This window comes from Gaeumannomyces tritici, assembly GCF_000145635.1.
Source record: "Gaeumannomyces tritici R3-111a-1 unplaced genomic scaffold supercont2.1, whole genome shotgun sequence".
Classification (NCBI taxonomy): domain Eukaryota; kingdom Fungi; phylum Ascomycota; class Sordariomycetes; order Magnaporthales; family Magnaporthaceae; genus Gaeumannomyces; species Gaeumannomyces tritici.
Window position 1 is genome coordinate 5334333 of NW_008804545.1, and position 17079 is coordinate 5351411.

The window sequence follows — 17079 nt, forward strand, 5'->3', positions numbered from 1 at the left end:
GAGCTCCAGCGAAGCATCGGAAAGTTGGCTCCAGCTACAGCCGTTGTACCACATGCCACATGCATCCTTGTGCGGTTGGATAGGTACCTCTAGGCGCCTGGCACCTACTGGTTACTGGGACGGAGGTTCTCGAAACTGCCAGACACCCAATACCCTCCATGTAGTACGTAGTACAGTAGTACCTCGAGACGCCAGTATGTGCGCTGGGTCGGACCTGCCTTGTGTAGCTAGACTCCACGTCGCCCCTGCCCGGCCGTTAAAGCATGAGGCCCCAAATAAGCCGGATTCCCTTAAGCTGGGTTCCCCGCAGAGCTACCGACGGCGGCGCATACGTCAGTAAGTTCATAGCCCGTGCCATCTTGAGGGCCGGGCGTGGTGTTTTAAAAGCAACCCACCCCTCCCGCCACCTTATGTGGAAAGTCTGCTGCCCTGAACCAAACGCTCGTTTTGACCAAGTCAATCTCACGGGGTGCAGCTGCCTAAAAAAAACCCCCATCCTCCTCCGTTCTTGAGGATATACAATACCCGCCTTGGCCGGGGAGGAACTACGAAGCCTGACAGACTTTAAACCACCCGACGCCCTGAAGCTCGTGTATCCTCGGGGGACATACCTCCAGCTGCCGGCTCGAGCGAAGAAAGTCCCAAAACTCAAACCTTGGACTCTAGCTAAACGAACTGCTAGGTCATGGCTTTTCCGCGGCCGCTACGAGGTGGCTGCCACTGCGGGCGTAATCACTACACCATAGACCTACCAGAGAACTGCGCGGACATAGCACGGGTTCTGTTCGACACGGACCCTCGGCATCGTGAGCTCACCTCCCTTATCTTGCCCTCCTTCGTCCGCCGGCCAGCACAGACAGGTCAGACTTGCTGACCACCAAAAAAAACAAAACAAAAAAACAGGAACCTTCCAGGCCAGCCCCATCTCGGCCTTCCTGCGGGTCCCCCTGTCGTGGTACCGCAGCGGCACCCGCGCCTACTTCCCGGACGAGGCGGCGGCGGCGATCCGGCGGACGTACACGCACCCGTCGCAACGGCACTCCAAGCGCGGCTTCTGCGGCTTCTGCGGCACCCCGCTCTCCTACTGGTCCGAGGACCCACCCGCCGAGGCCGACTTCATCCGCCTCACGCTCGGCAGCCTGTGCGGCGAGGACCTAGGCGACCTCGAGGACTTGGGACTCGTGCCCGGGACGCCGCCGTCAGACGATGGTGGAGCCGAGGTGGTGGCACCAGCGGAGGGGGGCTGCCGAGGTCAGGCGGGCGGTGGTGGTGGTGGCGGGTTGGTCGCGCGCGAGACGCTCGGCGTGCCCTGGTTCGACTCCTTGGTGGCCGGGAGCAGGCTCGGGAGCCTGCGCGCGAGCAGGGCCGGCGGCCGGGGCCGCGACGGGCGCGTCACGTACGAGTGGGAGGTGGTCGAGTGGACGGCGGGCGGCGTCGACGACGGCGACGACGAGATGGACGACGGCGGGGGTAGGGCCAGCCCGCACAAGCGGCTAAAACAAGACGACGGCGGGGACGCTGGGGGCGCCGAGCCTGCGCAGCGGCAGTGACTCCTGAGTACGCTGCGGTGCATGTGAAGGTGGTAGCGGAGGAGCACGAGTAGAGGAGAGAGAGAGAGAGAGAGAGAGAGAGACAGACACGCAAAGAGGAGACGGCCCAGATGGATTTGGGGAAAGGTGCGGGGGAGGCCAGACAGGATTGCATCTCGGTGGGGTAGGAGGTAGGATTCTGTATGCAGGCCTTGGATGGGGGAGCTCGCAAGCAGTGCCTCCGACGGACCTCCCGAGCGGGTTTTTGGCGAGGACCGGCATGCCACGTAGCAGCAACTCTCTTTGGGGACAGGGATAGGGTTGTGTGTATGTGTATGTGTGTGTGTGTGTGTGTGGGACAAGCTAAAGTTTAGCCTCGCCCCTTTTCTTTCTTGTGGACAAGGGAGGTGAGCAGGGCAAGGACGAGGCTCCCGCGGCTGCAACGCATCCACCCCGACGACGCAGGTAGCGGCTACGAGGTCACCGGTACTTCACGTCACGCTAACATGTAGGAGCTTGCGGGCTGCGCGCCGGTAGGAAATGTGACCATGCCCGCTAGCGTGTCACTCGCGGTCTAGCGATGGCTGTGAAGACAAAGGAACACGAAGAACAGAAAAAAAAACAAGAAGGCAGCAAAGAAAACGTGGCGAGATGGGAAGGAAATCTGTCAGCCGAGGTCATCTCGGCCGCGTGTCCCGGGCCGGATGTCCATGAGATGCTGCACGCGGATGGCGAGGGATATGGATGAGCAGCCCTCCCCTGGTGGTTATCTGTATTGTATTTGCAACTCATAACATGGCGGTCATATTGGTCCAACGAAAAAAAAGAAAGCACCAAAACAAGAAACGTTCACGTTATTTCTTCACTTTGCAATTTGCGGGAACCCGCAGATCACCTCCCTCACATCCACATGTCCCGATCTCGGCGGGTATTTAGGAAAGCGACCATCCTCTCGTCCGTCCCGCCTGGCAGGTAGTTCATGTGTGTTTCGGCTGAGGCGAGGCGGCGGGCTCGGCGAACCGAATTTCTCCGTACCCGCGCTTCCGCCGCTAAACACAGGCACGCACATATACATACACACACACACACGGCTGTGCGAGAAGTGGTGGAGGGGGGCGTGTGTGGCGTCGCGGCATGTACGGAAGGACAATAAAGACCCGAGGCTGGGCAAGACAAAGGCCAGGCCAAGATTTTGTGACCTGGGAATGTACGCGCAGATGGAATCTCTGGGTTTTTTTTCTCGGAGGGGGGGTCGGATTGCGAAGCAGGAGCAGGCATCAAGGACAGGGAGTGTTGCTTGGGAGAGATCAGGTTCGCGGGAGATCGATACCGTGATCCGCCCCTCTTCGCATACGACGGCAAGGGGCAGCTTCGTCGGGGGGTGCCGCCCGTGTACCCGCGGGGGGGTTTAAGGGGGAGGGACCTTGTATCCTCGGTGTGTGCATCCGGATATAAGGAGTAAGTGGAGGAGGGGCGAAGATAGCTACATATATGGCTTACCCCCTGGGCTGAAGAAGGCGGCTGATAAGGGTCACGACAACGGGTCATGTAAAAGTTGCCCACACATAAATGGGCCACTATGCGCGTCGGGTTCCCTTCCGGGCTGGCGCACATCTGTCTTTTTTTCTTTTCTCCCCTTGCCTGCTTTGCCGTTCGCATGTGGGCAAATGAGTGGGAGGTGAGGGGCGCGAAGAGGAGGGCGGCCCCCCCTCGACAATAATATCAGAGCGCGCTATAGGGGGACGTTTGGGCGAGCAGGCCGGGCCGCCCCAACCGTGGAGCTGATACGACATCGATTGGGAGGATCTAATCCCTCAGAGAGATCTGCCGTCGGTTAAGCCAGGCCTCCCTGTCGTCAGCGGCTGTTCCTTCTCAGCCCGCGGCGAGCCTGTGGGTTGCTGTTTTGTAGGAGGAGAAGTAGACAGTATGGGTTGGCGCGCGGGTGGCGACAGGAGAGGGCGGCAGGGGGTGCCGAGGGCTGCCGATCGGGTTGTTGAACACGAGAAGAATGGATAGGCATACACTATAGCGAAAAACACAAATGGGCAAGACTGGCGCTGGCGGACACGTTTTAGCCCGATTGGTGCTAGGCAGGACGGACCCTTGGCTAGACGCGGATCTCGAGCCGAAGGGTGTGACGGGGGAGATATGCCAGCGACGCGAGCGAGGGCGAGTACTTGGACGACTCGGCCTAGCAGGATCCAAGTCACCCAGCAGATGTCCCCAACCTGGTTCGGCTCTCGAAGGAGACCTGGGTCGAGCCGTGGCCACACTACCCGCGGCTTTGTAAAGTTACATGCATACAAACACCCGCCGACGGGGCGGACAAGGGAAACAGGTCGGCACTATATGTTCATGCCATGCTACCACAGCCTGCCCTTGAGGGAATAAGGACGAGGAAAAGGAAAAGTTGGCAGGACGGCCAGCGGGAGTGTGGGAACCGCCAAGACCACGCAACAGGCAAGACCGACGTTTAGGCGATTGGATGGTGCCGGCCGGGTCATGTGTTTCCCAAAACAAAACAAGCTGGGCCAGGTTCTGCTGTTTGTTCGGAGTCGCGGCCCGGCTCGAGAGGCGGCGGCTGGGAACCTTGACCTGGCAGGACGTCAGAGGCGAGATTGACAAGGAAACAAAATATGGAGCAAGATACATGCCTGGACGGGGCTCTGGAGATGTCGGGATGGATGAGCAAAATGAAGAATGAATTTGAAAAATAAAAACAAACCAACAGGGGCACATGATGCCAACACGGCCGGCAACATGCTACCTCGGAAACATTTTCCAGGAGCCTCTCGTCCCGTCTGGCCCTTTATCCCACGCTCCTTTATTATCCAAGCTTGGGGGGCTGACAGGCCTGATATGGGTCGCATCTGCCTCTCTGAGGCCCTCCTCCTTAAGGCCTCCTCCTCCATGATCCATGGCCCATGGCCCGTTGTGAAATCCCACCTATCGGATCTGGCTTTCGGTTTCGGTCGCTGTTCCGATCTGGCCTTCTAGAAGTCTGGTCCGTGTCTGGTGGCAGCAGAAGGGGGAAGCCGGTAGCCCCTCGAGGCCTTCTCGTCCAATGCGAGGCGCTAGGAGAGTTCCAGTTGTACGGTTAAAGTTGGGATAGTTGGGACACGGAAGGGGATGTGCCTTTCTTTGGCGTTTTTCTGTTTCTTCAGTTGCTGGGTTGCCCAATGAGATGGGTGTCGGGGGCCAGGCATATGCCGCCGAGTGGATGTGCCTGGCGTCACCTGGACGACGTCCGGTGCCTCGTGGACGAGAAAGGGTCGAGGGAACCAAGGTGGGAAGGCCCCTCGGGGCGAATGAGGGGTAGAGGTCGAATGGATCGTGGCGTTGACGGCAGGTGCACCTGGGTACCTGGGTAGGCATTGTGCATGTGCAGTATCCAAGGTATCCAAGGTACCCAAGGTACCTACCCCGCGGTGGGGCGCAATGGAACCTTGGAGCTTCCTGCCTGGCAGTGACATGGATCGAGGGCTTGCGGTGCGTGCTGCCGTTGCCCACGCTTTGCCCAACCACAGCGCAGGGCTAGGGGCGCATGGCGTGGCACCCCTGCCCGCTGCCGCCGTCCGATTCGAGCGAGGGCCCGCCTTTGCACAGGGCATCTCCACCCCAACGTCTGCTAGCTCCAACCTCCTGCCCAGCCTGTTCTCGGTGTCGACGGTCCGACACGGGAGAATTGGGGATCAATTTCCTCAATCAAAGTCCAACATGGCTGAAACCGACTGGCAGATCCGGCCTATACTCCAGCGCACCCCATGCCCGCCGTGCCGTGCTCCGGCTCCTGCTGCGTGGCCTGTGGGCGCCCCAGCCCGAGACCAGCTCCCTCTGTCCATATAAAGGGGCGGCGAGGCTGCCTTGTCCGTCACACACACACACACACACACACACACACACACACACACGCACCGCACTGCCCACACGCATACGCACACCCGCGAGCACCCACACACCCCCTTTCCCTGTCATCCATTCTTCAGCTCCTGGCCCGTCCTGGTCCATCCCTGGAGAAGGCTCGCCCTCCCTGACTTGGAAGGGAGCAAGTTACGACAACAAAACACATGACGGAGGGCTGAGATTTCCAACGACCTGTCGACCATCTGCTTGGAAGGAAGAAAGAGTAGAGGAGAAAGGAGGGGGAAAAAACAGCCCCTTAAACAGTCCAGCCAGCCAGACATCATGTCTCTGCCCAAAGACTTCTTGTGGGGCTTCGCGACGGCATCGTGAGTGCTTGAGCCCAAACCCCATGCCAATGATGGGCCGAGGTCAGCGGAAGATCAGAGAGGCCGGCGGGGCCATCGCCCATCACGCATGCCCAACTCTGCTCCGACCTCTGTGCTAGCCGACACGGCTGGCCGCTGCCACACACTCACTTGCTAACCGTTGCAGGTATCAAATCGAGGGTGCCGTCGACAAGGACGGCCGCGGTCCTACCATCTGGGACACCTTCACGGCCATCCCCGGCAAGGTGGCCGATGGCAGCTCGGGCGCCACGGCGTGCGACTCGTACAACAGGACAAAGGAGGACATCGAACTTCTCAAGTCTGTGGGCGCCAGGTCGTACCGCTTCTCAATTGCCTGGTCGCGCATCATCCCCCTCGGCGGCCGCAACGACCCCATCAACCAAAAGGGCATCGACCACTACGTCAAGTTTGTCGACGACCTGCTTGATGCCGGCATCACGCCCATGATCACGCTGTACCACTGGGACCTGCCAGACGCGCTGGACAAGCGGTACGGCGGCCTGCTCAACAGGCAGGAGTTCCCGCTCGACTTTGAGCACTACGCCCGCGTCATGTTCAAGGCCATCCCCAAGTGCAAGTACTGGATCACGTTCAACGAGCCGTGGTGCTCGGCCATCCTGGGCTATAACTCGGGCTTCTTTGCGCCCGGCCACACGTCGGACCGCACAAAGTCGCCCGTCGGCGACAGCGCGACGGAGCCCTGGCTGGTGGGTCACAACCTGCTCGTGGCGCACGGGCGCGCCGTCAAGGTGTACCGCGACGAGTTCAAGGCGACCGACGGCGGAGAGATCGGCATCACGCTCAACGGTGACGCCACGTACCCGTGGGATCCCGAAGACCCGGCCGACGTGGAGGCAGCGGACCGCAAGATCGAGTTTGCCATCTCGTGGTTTGCGGATCCCGTCTACTTTGGACACTACCCGAAGTCCATGAAGAAGCAGCTAGGCGACCGGCTGCCGACATTCACGCCCGAGGAGGAGGCGCTGGTCAAGGGCTCCAACGACTTTTACGGGATGAACCACTACACGGCCAACTACATCAAGCACAAGACGGGCGAGCCGCCAGCTGACGACTTCCTGGGCAACCTCGAGACGCTCTTCTGGTCCAAGAGCGGCGAGTGCATCGGCGAGGAGACGCAGTCGTTCTGGCTCCGCCCCAACCCGCAGGGGTTCCGGGACCTGCTCAACTGGCTGAGCAAGCGCTACGGCCGCCCCAAGATCTACGTGACCGAGAACGGCACGTCGGTCAAGGGCGAGAACGACATGCCGCTGGAGCGGATCCTCAAGGACGACTTCCGCGTCAAGTATTTCGATGGCTACGTCAAGGCCATGGCCGCCGCCGTGGCCGAGGACGGCGTCGACGTGCGCGGCTACTCTGCCTGGTCGCTGATGGACAACTTTGAGTGGGCCGAGGGATACGAGACGAGGTGGGTGTTGCCGTTACTGTCGTTGCTGCTGCTCGCTCGCTGCAGTGCCCCTCCCAGCCCACGCTAACATGTTTTTGTTTCCAGATTCGGTGTCACCTTTGTCGATTACAAGAACGGACAGAAGCGTTACCCCAAGAAGAGCGCCAGGTCGCTAAAGCCGCTGTTTGACGGCCTCATCAAGAAGGACTAGATTATGGCTGCCCGCCGTGTTCAACAAAGAATATTACATAGCACAGGCACAGCTTATTTTAGGGCGTAATAATTGTGAAATGTAGGGAGGAATGGAAAGCACCCCTTGGCGGTGTACAATGAATGGCAAGACTAGTTTCAACAAAATTGAAGCTGGCCGTGAGGGCAATGACATCCCCACAGTGACCCCCAATCGTACCGTTGCCTCGGCTTCCGAGAAGGGTAACAAGCAGTTGGGGGCGGGTCCCGACCCCAAGCTTCCCCACGTCCCCGGTCTTGGCGCCAGTCCCCAGCACCTGGCCCAGGCGGCTTCAGGGGGCACCACGCTACCACTGGGTGCCACCTACCTACCCCCAGCTGGCTGGCCTTGGCTTAAATGCCTATCTCCCCTGGACCGGCCGAGTACGGAGGGTGGTCGAGCACAGTCCAGGGAGCTTAGGTCGACGCTGCAGAGGGACGGTGTAGAAATATCAACGGCCTTGGCCTTTTTTTCTTCTTCTTTTTACTTTGTTTTTCGCCGAACTTTGTCCGCCTACGTAAAGTAATTCGTCTCATCTTTTTTTTTTTTTTGCAACACTCTGCCCCTGACAATTCTCCCATTTGGCCATGTCAGGCCCTCCGTCGCGGCTGCGGGCGGTGCTCGGCCACCTCGGCCTGGTTGACAAGCCGACGGAACAGCAACAGCAACAGCAGCAGCACCAGCAGCCAGAGCCCCAGCAACAACCGCGACAAAAACAACACCACCTGCACCCCTTGTCACCCACCTTCTTCCTCGAGCGCGCCGCTTCCATCGAGCCCGACGCCGAGGCTGTTGTACACGTCACGGCCAACGGCAAGACGCTGCGGCGGTCCTACGCCGAGCTGGCCGACCGGGCGCGCGGCCTGGCCTACTACCTGCTGGCCGGGGGCTACCGCCGCGTCGGCATCGTGGCGCCCAACACCCCGGCCTTCCTCGAGACCATCTTTGGCGTCGGCGCCGTGCCCGGTGCGGTCCTAGTGCCCGTAAACTACCGCCTCAAGCCCGAGGACGTGTCGTACATCCTGGGCTTCGCCGACGTCGACTGCGTGGTCGTCGACGCCGAGTTTGTTGATTTGTTGTCGCACTTCAGGTCCGAGCACCCAGGGGTGCGCTTCATCGTCGACACGGACACGGACGCGACCGAGGGCGAGCTGAGCGGGCCCTTTGACGAGGCCGTGCTCGCGGGGCTAGACGCCGACAAGAAGGGACGGCGCGGCTGGGCCGGCCTGGCGCCGCACCCGGCCGACGAGGACGACGCCATCGCCATCCCCTTCACGTCGGGCACCACGTCGCGGCCCAAGGGCGTCGTCTACACGCACCGCGGCGCCTACCTGGCCGCCCTGGCCAACGTGGTCGAGTCGGGCCTCAACATCGGGGAGGCGGACGGCGGCGGCGGCGGCGGCGGCGGCGGGCGCCACCGCTGCAGATACCTCTGGACCCTGCCCATGTTCCACGCCGTCGGCTGGACCTTCCCCTGGGCCGTCACGGCCGCGCGCGGCACGCACGTGTGCCTCCGCCGCGTCGACTACGCCGCCATCTGGCGCCTGCTGCGGGAGGAGCGCGTCACGCACTTTAGCGCCGCCCCGACCGTGTGCACGCTGCTGTGCGCCGCGCCCGAGGCGGGCGCGCTCGAGGCGCCCGTCCGCGTCACCGTCGCCGCCAGCCCGCCGACCGCGCACCTGTTTGCGCAGATGACGGACCTCAACCTGCGGCCCGTCCACGTCTACGGCATGACGGAGACGTACGGCCCCATCACAAAGGGCTACCACATGCCGGCCTGGGACGCGCTGCCGCCGGCCGAAAAGTACGCCCTCATGGCGCGCCAGGGCCACGGCTTCCTGACCAGCCTGCCCATCCGCGTCGTGAGGACGCCGGCCGAGGAGGAGCAGGCGCTGCACCAGAGCCATCATGACGCCACTTACCAACAACAACAACAACGACAACAGCAGCAGCCACCATCAGACGACGACGACGACGACGAAGTCCTCGTCGACGTCAAAAAGGATGGCAAGGAGATTGGTGAGATCGTCTTTGTCGGCAACATCTGCGCAAAGGGCTACTACAAGGACCCCGAGGCCACGGCCAAGCTCTTCGCCGGCGGCGCCCTGCACTCGGGCGACCTGGCCGTCTGGCACCCCGACGGGAGCGCCCAGATCCTGGACCGGGCAAAGGACATCATCATTTCGGGTACGCACCTCTCTCTCTCTCTGTCACCTCTCTCACTCTGTCTCCTTCTCCGTCTCCCAACCACAACCTCCTTGCTAACAAACAAAAAAAAAAACAGGCGGCGAAAACATCTCGTCAGTCGCCCTCGAGAGCATGCTGGTCCAGCACCCGGACGTGCTCGAGGCCGGCGTCGTCGCCGTGCCCGACTCCCGCTGGGGCGAGCGGCCAAAGGCCTACGTGACCACCAGGCAGCGCAGGGGCGGCGGCGGCGACGGCAACCCCGCCCCGGCGCTGCGCGGCGAGGACCTCATCGAGTGGGCCAGGGACCAGAGCGCCATCTCAAAGTTCATGGTGCCCCGCGAGGTCGACGTCGTCGACGAGCTGCCAAAGACGAGCACCGGCAAGATCAGGAAGAACGTGCTGCGCGAGTGGGCCCGCCAGGGGCGCAAGCCCGACGAGCCATAGCCCTCCCCTTGGCCGTCGGACGTTATAGCAGGCCATAAAGGTCATGCATGCACTTGTTTGCGCTTCTTTCTCTCATTGCTCTACTGTACCTGGAAGCATTTGACGTGTCGCATTTCACCCAGTAGATAAGATTTGTTCCACAGCCAAACCTGCAATGCGATATAATCCCACGCTATATACACCCCAACAGACCCTTAACATCCAAGAGTCCGCAGTTGAACAACTGGCTGATGGCGTGCAAGACTAGCCCAACATTGGCGTCAAAGCCAAAAGCCAAAAAAAAAAAAGAGATACAACGCCTATCCAATGCAAATGCGAGAATCATCGCCGCCAACTCCGCCAGGTCTAGTAGACGCCACAAGGAAGCGGGGAGTACGATGCAAACAGAAAAACAAAAGTCAAACAAACTTTCCTGTAATGTGGCACTACACAATCAGAGTGCGCTTGTGCTCCCGGAACCCTGAGCCGTCGCCAACAGGCCCGCCTGCTCGTCGTCAGGCCCGCTGTCCCTTCGCCGCCTATTGTTCCTCGACCCAAACAGCTCGCCCAAGGTCAGGCTCAAGCTGCGAGCGCGGCCCCTGAGGCCACCCTCGCCAGACATTTCGTCATCATGGTCGCCAGGGGACGATGGGCCACCGCCATCAAAACCAACCCCTTCGAGCCTGGCCCTGCTGTCGGGAGGGGTCCAGGGGGCGAGGTCGGTCCTGGCTGGGGACAAGGCCTCGTCGTGTGGCATAAAGAGGCTCGACCGGAGACTCGGCCGGCTGCGTCTCAGACCAAGTCTCCTCGTCGAGGAAGAAGGGCTCTCCAGGTCCCGGAGAAGAAGAGTGTCGGCCACCACGGCGCTTACTGTCGACGACAGCGGCGAAGGGGAGAAGATGGGGCCCGAGAAGTGATGCGACTGAGGCCGCGCCGTGGGAGGGCGCGGGGTGGTAGGGTTGTCGGGATAAGACGTGCCGGTCGAGGCCATGTAGGTCAGCGAACACAGATCAAAGGGGTCCCCGTCGTCGTGTGGGGTGGGTAGGGTCGATGTCGGCGCCGAGGCCACTGCCCGGCCGCCGCCCGGCCGGAATGCGTCGTCGACCGAGTCCGTCGAGAAGGTACGTCGCTGGCGACCCTCGTTGTCAAGGCCAGCATCCATTATACCCAGCGCTGAGTGCGCGATGGGGGATTGTATCCAGGGGTTTTCCCCCAGCAGCGGTGTGTCTTCGCCCACACCCATCGTGCCGTCAGTACCCATTGGAGGTTTTGGGGGCTGCGGTATCCGTAATGACGGGATGCCTCTGTTCGCAAGGATAGAGGTGGGCTTCCCAGAAGCGTCCAAAAAGCTGACGCGTGATGATCGTCTTGAGGGGGTGCCATCACCCGCCGGTGCCGCTGTGTTCGGCTGCTGGGATTGGTAACTTTGCACGCTACTGGAGCCGCCTACAGGGCCCTGGTCGTCGAGACCGATAGTCTCCTCGATACCTTCGACGTCCGATAGGCCCTCCTCATCCTCATGCTGCGACGCACGGCCGCTCGTGATCAAAACCACGCCGAAGAATGTGAGCAGGCAGCCGCCGACAAACGTGATAGCTTGATCGCCTGTGGTTTTTTCAAAGTCCCGGTACAGGACAGCGCTCCCGATGATGACCGAGAGCGTGAATATGACGAACTGGATAGGGATGACTTGGGTCGAGTCGAAGCGCTGGAGTGCCTTGTTCACGTAGCGCACCTGCATCACGGCGGTGCCCAAGAGGACAAAAAGGAGCACATACGTCACAGGGGTGGTGAAGGCGCCCAGGAGGGTGGATGAAAGCATCGACGAGACGCCCTTGGTGGCCAAAGCCGTGTAGGCACCTGAGAGCGAGTGGTGCATGTGTTAGCGGGTATGTCTGCCTGCTGGGACACTTTCCGAAACAGGCTGGCACAACAGGGGCGAGAGCGAGGGTTTGCTACGTACCGAATAAGCCCACCAGGCCTAGGTCGACGAGGATGGAGCGGTGCCCATACCTCGGGCTCGCCCACATGAGCAGAACGATTAGGGAGCACGAAACTGCCATGTATATCTTGAATTCGAACGTACTGATGGCGTTCCAAACGTCGTGGGGCGCGAGTTTTGTTTCCTCCGTGTTGGCGCTCATGACAACCGTGATGGCGCCGGCGACGGCGACGACGACACCCCAGAAGTCGCGCGGGCGGAACACCTCCTTGAAGAAGATGGGCGCGATGACGCAGTTGGACACGAGCGCCACCACGCCCAACGGCGATACGATGGACGCGGGGGCGAAGCCGTAGGCAAGGAAGTTGCCCATCTCGCCCACCGTGATCAGCACCTGGCCCAGCCACCACGACGGCGATTGGAGGTAGTTGGTGGACTCGATATCGTCATCGTCGTCGCTGGCGGGCGAGGACGAGCCGGTCGACTGGATGCTTTGGGCCAGCGGATCCGACTCGAGCGGCATGTGGTTTTCTGTGTCGTCATCCTGCCCGTTCTCGGTATGCTGGGCTCGTCCGCCAGTGCCTGGGGCATGGCCGTCCAACCCTGTGCCCAGTGCGCCGTACGCTCGGGCGCCAGAGCCGTTCTGGCCGCTCTTTGCGGCGTTCCGCAGGGCCTGCCTGGCGCGCTCGCGCACCTCGAGCCTCTTCCGGTGTAGGCTTATGTGGGCATAGCGCTGGACGTTGAGGGCGAGGGCGATCAGCACGTTGCCGACGATGGCAGTCACGATGCCGATGATGGACGACCAGTTCTGCAGCTCCTTGCCAGAGTCATCGCCGCCGCCGTCCCCGCTGCCGCCTGGCCGCGTGGAATTGGTGGCGGCGGCCCACGAGTGCGCCGCCAGGGCTGCCCTCGCGACGGCCTCTGTTGCCAGCAGCAAGGAGCGTCCGTCTGGCGGCTGGAGGTTGTGTGGCGGTATCGATAATGGCGGAGGTGGCATCGTGGGCGTGGAGGACGAGACTATCGGGAGACGCATGGCGCGCCCTGGTGGCGCTTCCGACGGTTGGGCTTATCTCGCAATCAGGGAAAAGAATCGACAAATCGACGTCACCGGGGCAGCGTGATTTGGGGGGGCGTTCCTCAGCGGCGCTTGTCTATTCTCGGCCTCTTCGGCCGCTTCTCGGGAAAATGTCTTCCCCAGGGCCAGACAGTCGACTCGTCGTGAGATGGTGATGAGAAGCAGTCATCGGAGGTGGACGCGAGGCGGGCGGGTTCCTTTTTTCGGATTATCGCGGCAAGCGGCAAGCGGCAAGCATAAACACAGGGGGTGCTGGATGGGCTGCGCAATGCGCAGGGACACCGAGGCTGGCGCTGTCGCACTGGTCGGTCCTGGCCGGGGAGTCCGAGGGGCAGAGATCCGCAATTTAGGTGCACGTGGGTCCGTGCGCAGGGCGACCAGCAGGTCCCGCCCAATCCTCCTTTCTTCATGGATATCCCGGGCACAGGCCGACCCACGTTGTAGGCCGCCCCAAAGACGGCTCCCTCCGATCCTCCGTCCCCGGCTGGGCAGTCGTCACCCCCGGCTCCGCCACCACGGAATGGAGCATTGGTGAAGCAGACGGCATTCACGTTAAGAGTTTCGGACTTGAAAAAGACCATTGGAAGACTGAACAAGGCCCCCACCCGGACCGAGTTCACTCCAGCCGCCAAAGCCTTTCCCGAAGGAGGAGCACGAGGGAAGAGCTCGAGCAGCGAGCAGACCAGCTGGCGGAAACGCAGCATTTGCAGGCCGACCATTCGCACATTCGCAGATCAGATGCATTCCACTGTTTTACCCCGCGCTCCGACCTCGACGATTCGTTGCCAGATTCGTGTTCGACCATATAAATACCACACTTCCTCCCAAACGCTTCTTCCCCGCTTCCAAATCTCTGCCTTCTCATGGATTTGCGGCTATCTTCCAACATAATGTGTAGATAATCGTGGAAGACGAATGGGTGGATATCGCAGGCAGAGCGTTCAAGCTTTCGAATACTCGGGATTATCCGACGACGGTTACATGGAAGAACGGTTTAGGAGGGGTGATTAAAATGGAAATTTTGCCAACAGTTGTTGGGGATGAGGAACCGTCAGGCACTCGCCAGCTCCCACCCAACACTCGGGTGCTAGCTGCGGGGCCAATACGGATTTTAATGGTTCGAACCAGTTGATAGATTTAGGGTGTATCGGCTGCCCCTAAGCGCAACAAGTTCACTATTTCAGCCCCCCGCATACCTTCTACAAAAACGACAGTTTTGGTACTTTGGACGAGCATCGATTTGCAATTCAGCCTCGACTGACACTCATTCATAGCTTCAACAATGAGCGGGCTCCAGTTTGGGGATACAGTGCGCTTTCGTTTTTCCGGGCGGGCGGATGTGTTCCGGGCGGGCGGATGTGGTGCTATGCTGCTGGCCTTCTGCTTGTGGGGTCGCTCCAGGTATATTCGGGGCCACACCCTCAAATGTGCCGTGGGCTTATGGCAAAAAGCGTGCGTGTTTTGCCTTTCCGATCTGCTAGTATCGGGTCCAAGGAACTAGTTGCCATAGCCATTGCGAGCACCCACTCAGAGAGCCACCGTCCCATGCCGCCCACGCTCTCAGCCACGTGAGAAGGAACCCACGCCACGAGGACCAGCTATAGCAGCAGGTGCCGAATATCAGAAGGCAGGCGCAGCAGACGGCGAAAAGAGGCTGCATCTAGGTCTTCGCAGAACAGCGAAGTGGTTGCCGACCTGGAATCCCTCGGTCGGGAGGCGGGAACACTTGGACGCCGTCCAGCGGCAGCGTTGTTACAGCTCGCTTGAATAGCCAACGGCTCATAAAGAACATCACACAGCTCGGTGTCATTCAATGTCATGCATTATCAATGTCCCTGGGTGTAACCGCCCAACCAGAACGTTCGGCCGTGCTGGCTAGAGGCCTGTCCGTTCGGCAATGGCCAGAGGGCCCAGCTGTCCGCCGCACCCACCAAACGGGTCGAATCGGGAGGCTTGCTATCTTGCGGGAGACCAAAATGTCGCCATCGCATTCTTTCATGCCCATTTGCGCCCGAGATGGAGCGCATGATAGCCGAAGAGATCGAGGGGCTTGCTCGGCACACACACCGAAGAAGTCTGACCTGCAGCTTGGACTCGCAGTCCAGACGTCTGACCAGGCCGAGTTCTTTTGGGACTTGGCCCAGCTGTGAGCGGCAAACGGAGCTCGCCTGCTCATTACACATCAAACAGATCCTCAAAAAAGGCCCTCAAGTCGGTATCCATCCACTGGACCAGCACCCGTAGCACTGCCAACAACTTGTACAGGCCCACCAACGAGCGCGTATCCCCAATCAATACCTCGCCAATAAACTCGAACTTTACTCCACGGTCACAAACAAACGACAACGCCCAGCGGTGCTCAAACACTAGGATGACGGGCATGGCGGTAGGTATGCCTTTCGCCGCCGGCATTACGGATATCAACGCCTGCATCCGAGCGAACCAGGCGGCTGCCCATAGCCCCAGCTGGACGCGGCCCTCAGCAAGATTCGTCGAAGCCTTGGTTTCGATGCTGACACCTAGAGGTCGCAGAGTTAGAGGCATGTACGTGCTTTGGTTGACCGACCGCTCGTCCGGCGCCGCCGCCCTGACAGCGTTCAGTATGGCAGACCCCAGCGGCGTCCCCTCGGATTCGGATAGCACCAAAGCGAAGTCCACCATCTTGCCAGCTGCAACGGCCGCATTTGCGCCTGCGCCTTCGGTGGCGAGATGCGGTCGACCCACCGAAGACGCGGTAGAGGATGAGATGGAGGGCGTAGATGCTGTCCCAGGCACTGACGAGGCCGGGCCGACGGTGGCGAGCCATGCGGGGGCGATACGGGCTGTGGTAATGACGAGGCGCCGTACCCCGGACCCAGCTGTCGCCAGCTGAAGTATGGGGGAGTGGACATCCATATTCCACGCTGCTTCGGAAACGCTTTCGTCCAGGCACTCGTCCGCCGTGGCTTTCAATTTTAACAGCGCCGCCAACTCTGCCTCGGCCGCTGCCCTCCTATCTTGGGAACCCGAATCTGTCGTCCCTTCTGGGCTGGAAAAAAACCAATTTCCTGGCCATGACGTTGCCCAATCTCCGGTTTCTTGCAGGGCCCCAGTTATGGCCTCTTGAGCCTCGGCGGGAACGAACGCATTCTGAAACTCGACAATGTCTTGTATGCGGCGATACAAATTGGCCATATCGGGGGAAAGTTGGTGTTTGGGATTCGACAATGCTCTCATTTCGATAGGCTTGGACAGGGCTCGCATATCTTGTGGCTTTTTCACGGGGCTCGTCGAGCGTTGTTTGTGGGGAGAGAACCCCGAGCCGGTCGATTTCGTTCTCGCGCCGCGGCTTTGGTCATGGCTGTGGCTGCCGGGGATGGAGCGCTGGTCTGGTGGTGGCGGCAAGATAACGAAGGGGCGCTGCTCGGACATAGACCGGCCGGGGCGAGGTGTCGGGTCGCTATCGGGTGGCAGTGTGTGGTCTTCGTCGGCGTTGTCGTCTACTTCGATACGTCGTCTCTTAGAAGGCGATATCGAGCGCCTGGTGGATGAGAGCGGCGGTGTCACTGGCATGATGGCGCGGCTTTTTTGCTCATGGTCGAGAGCGGCATCGTCTGCGCATTCGCTCTCTGCCGCTGCGCAATCGCTTAGCCATGTGTCGATACGGCAGCAGTAGCAATCTGGAGAATATTCCAACATGGTCGGGTCGTTGGGCATAGGTCGGGTTGAGGAGACGATGCGATTGGAAGTGCCCTAATGGGCCATATGTTTTGCCATTTGCTTTGATCTGTTTCTAGCACGGGCCAACTGCGTTGCTCTGGCTTGCAGGGCTGTGGCAGGTGCAGCCGCTACGTCAGCTGCCTAGTGGCTATAGTGGGCGGACAAAAGTATCGCTCGTTTCCCTAAAAAGAGAATCAACGCCAGATTGCGCAAGAATACCAGCGCCCCACAATATATATCAACAAATAATTATTTTTATACAATATTTAATTTATTTTTATACGTATTTTAATTTTAATTTCATTTATTTCCATTATATTTAAATTAAATAAAAACTGTT

General features: G+C 60.3%; 7 protein-coding genes across 7 annotated transcripts; 4 read left to right on the plus strand and 3 right to left on the minus strand.

Moving 5' to 3' along the window:
- The first annotated feature begins 230 nt into the window (after nucleotides 1-230).
- Nucleotides 231-2521, plus strand: GGTG_01692 (hypothetical protein). The gene is made up of 2 exons (XM_009219461.1): nucleotides 231-806; nucleotides 904-2521. Exons 1-2 carry the CDS (start codon nucleotides 686-688, stop codon nucleotides 1548-1550), a joined length of 768 nt encoding a protein of 255 aa, XP_009217725.1. The 5' UTR covers nucleotides 231-685; the 3' UTR covers nucleotides 1551-2521.
- Nucleotides 2522-4967: 2446 nt separating this feature from the next.
- On the plus strand, nucleotides 4968-5434 carry GGTG_01693 (hypothetical protein; the record flags this gene model as incomplete). The annotated part of the gene is made up of 1 exon (XM_009219462.1): nucleotides 4968-5434. One exon carries the CDS (start codon nucleotides 4968-4970, stop codon nucleotides 5373-5375), a length of 408 nt encoding a protein of 135 aa, XP_009217726.1. The 3' UTR covers nucleotides 5376-5434.
- Nucleotides 5435-5714: 280 nt separating this feature from the next.
- GGTG_01694 (beta-glucosidase A) lies at nucleotides 5715-7395 on the plus strand (the record flags this gene model as incomplete). Its single annotated transcript, XM_009219463.1, has 3 exons — nucleotides 5715-5758; nucleotides 5925-7205; nucleotides 7290-7395. The coding sequence occupies 3 exons, from the start codon at nucleotides 5715-5717 to the stop codon at nucleotides 7393-7395; spliced, it is 1431 nt and encodes a 476-aa protein (XP_009217727.1).
- A 553-nt stretch (nucleotides 7396-7948) lies between these two features.
- Nucleotides 7949-10044, plus strand: GGTG_01695 (AMP-binding domain-containing protein; the record flags this gene model as incomplete). Its single annotated transcript, XM_009219464.1, has 2 exons — nucleotides 7949-9600; nucleotides 9698-10044. The coding sequence occupies exons 1-2, from the start codon at nucleotides 8001-8003 to the stop codon at nucleotides 10042-10044; spliced, it is 1947 nt and encodes a 648-aa protein (XP_009217728.1). The 5' UTR covers nucleotides 7949-8000.
- Nucleotides 10045-10477: 433 nt separating this feature from the next.
- On the minus strand, nucleotides 10478-12962 carry GGTG_01696 (hypothetical protein; the record flags this gene model as incomplete). The annotated part of the gene is made up of 2 exons (XM_009219465.1): nucleotides 10478-11883; nucleotides 11987-12962. 2 exons carry the CDS (start codon nucleotides 12960-12962, stop codon nucleotides 10478-10480), a joined length of 2382 nt encoding a protein of 793 aa, XP_009217729.1.
- A 140-nt stretch (nucleotides 12963-13102) lies between these two features.
- Nucleotides 13103-13980, minus strand: GGTG_01697 (hypothetical protein; the record flags this gene model as incomplete). The annotated part of the gene is made up of 1 exon (XM_009219466.1): nucleotides 13103-13980. The coding sequence occupies exon 1, from the start codon at nucleotides 13757-13759 to the stop codon at nucleotides 13103-13105; it is 657 nt and encodes a 218-aa protein (XP_009217730.1). The 5' UTR covers nucleotides 13760-13980.
- Nucleotides 13981-14818: 838 nt separating this feature from the next.
- Nucleotides 14819-16834, minus strand: GGTG_01698 (hypothetical protein). Its single transcript, XM_009219467.1, has one exon. The coding sequence runs from the start codon at nucleotides 16734-16736 to the stop codon at nucleotides 15216-15218; it is 1521 nt and encodes a 506-aa protein (XP_009217731.1). The 5' UTR covers nucleotides 16737-16834; the 3' UTR covers nucleotides 14819-15215.
- Nucleotides 16835-17079: the final 245 nt, after the last annotated feature.

Bases quoted from the DNA above. Each gene is read 5' to 3' on its own strand.
- GGTG_01698 (XM_009219467.1), bottom strand. From the start codon at position 16,736: ATGCCCAACGACCCGACCATGTTGGAATATTCTCCAGATTGCTACTGC.
- GGTG_01692 (XM_009219461.1), top strand. From the start codon at position 686: ATGGCTTTTCCGCGGCCGCTACGAGGTGGCTGCCACTGCGGGCGTAAT. The intron at 807-903 runs GTGAGCTCACCT...ACAAAAAAACAG, and splicing joins CGACACGGACCCTCGGCATC to GAACCTTCCAGGCCAGCCCC.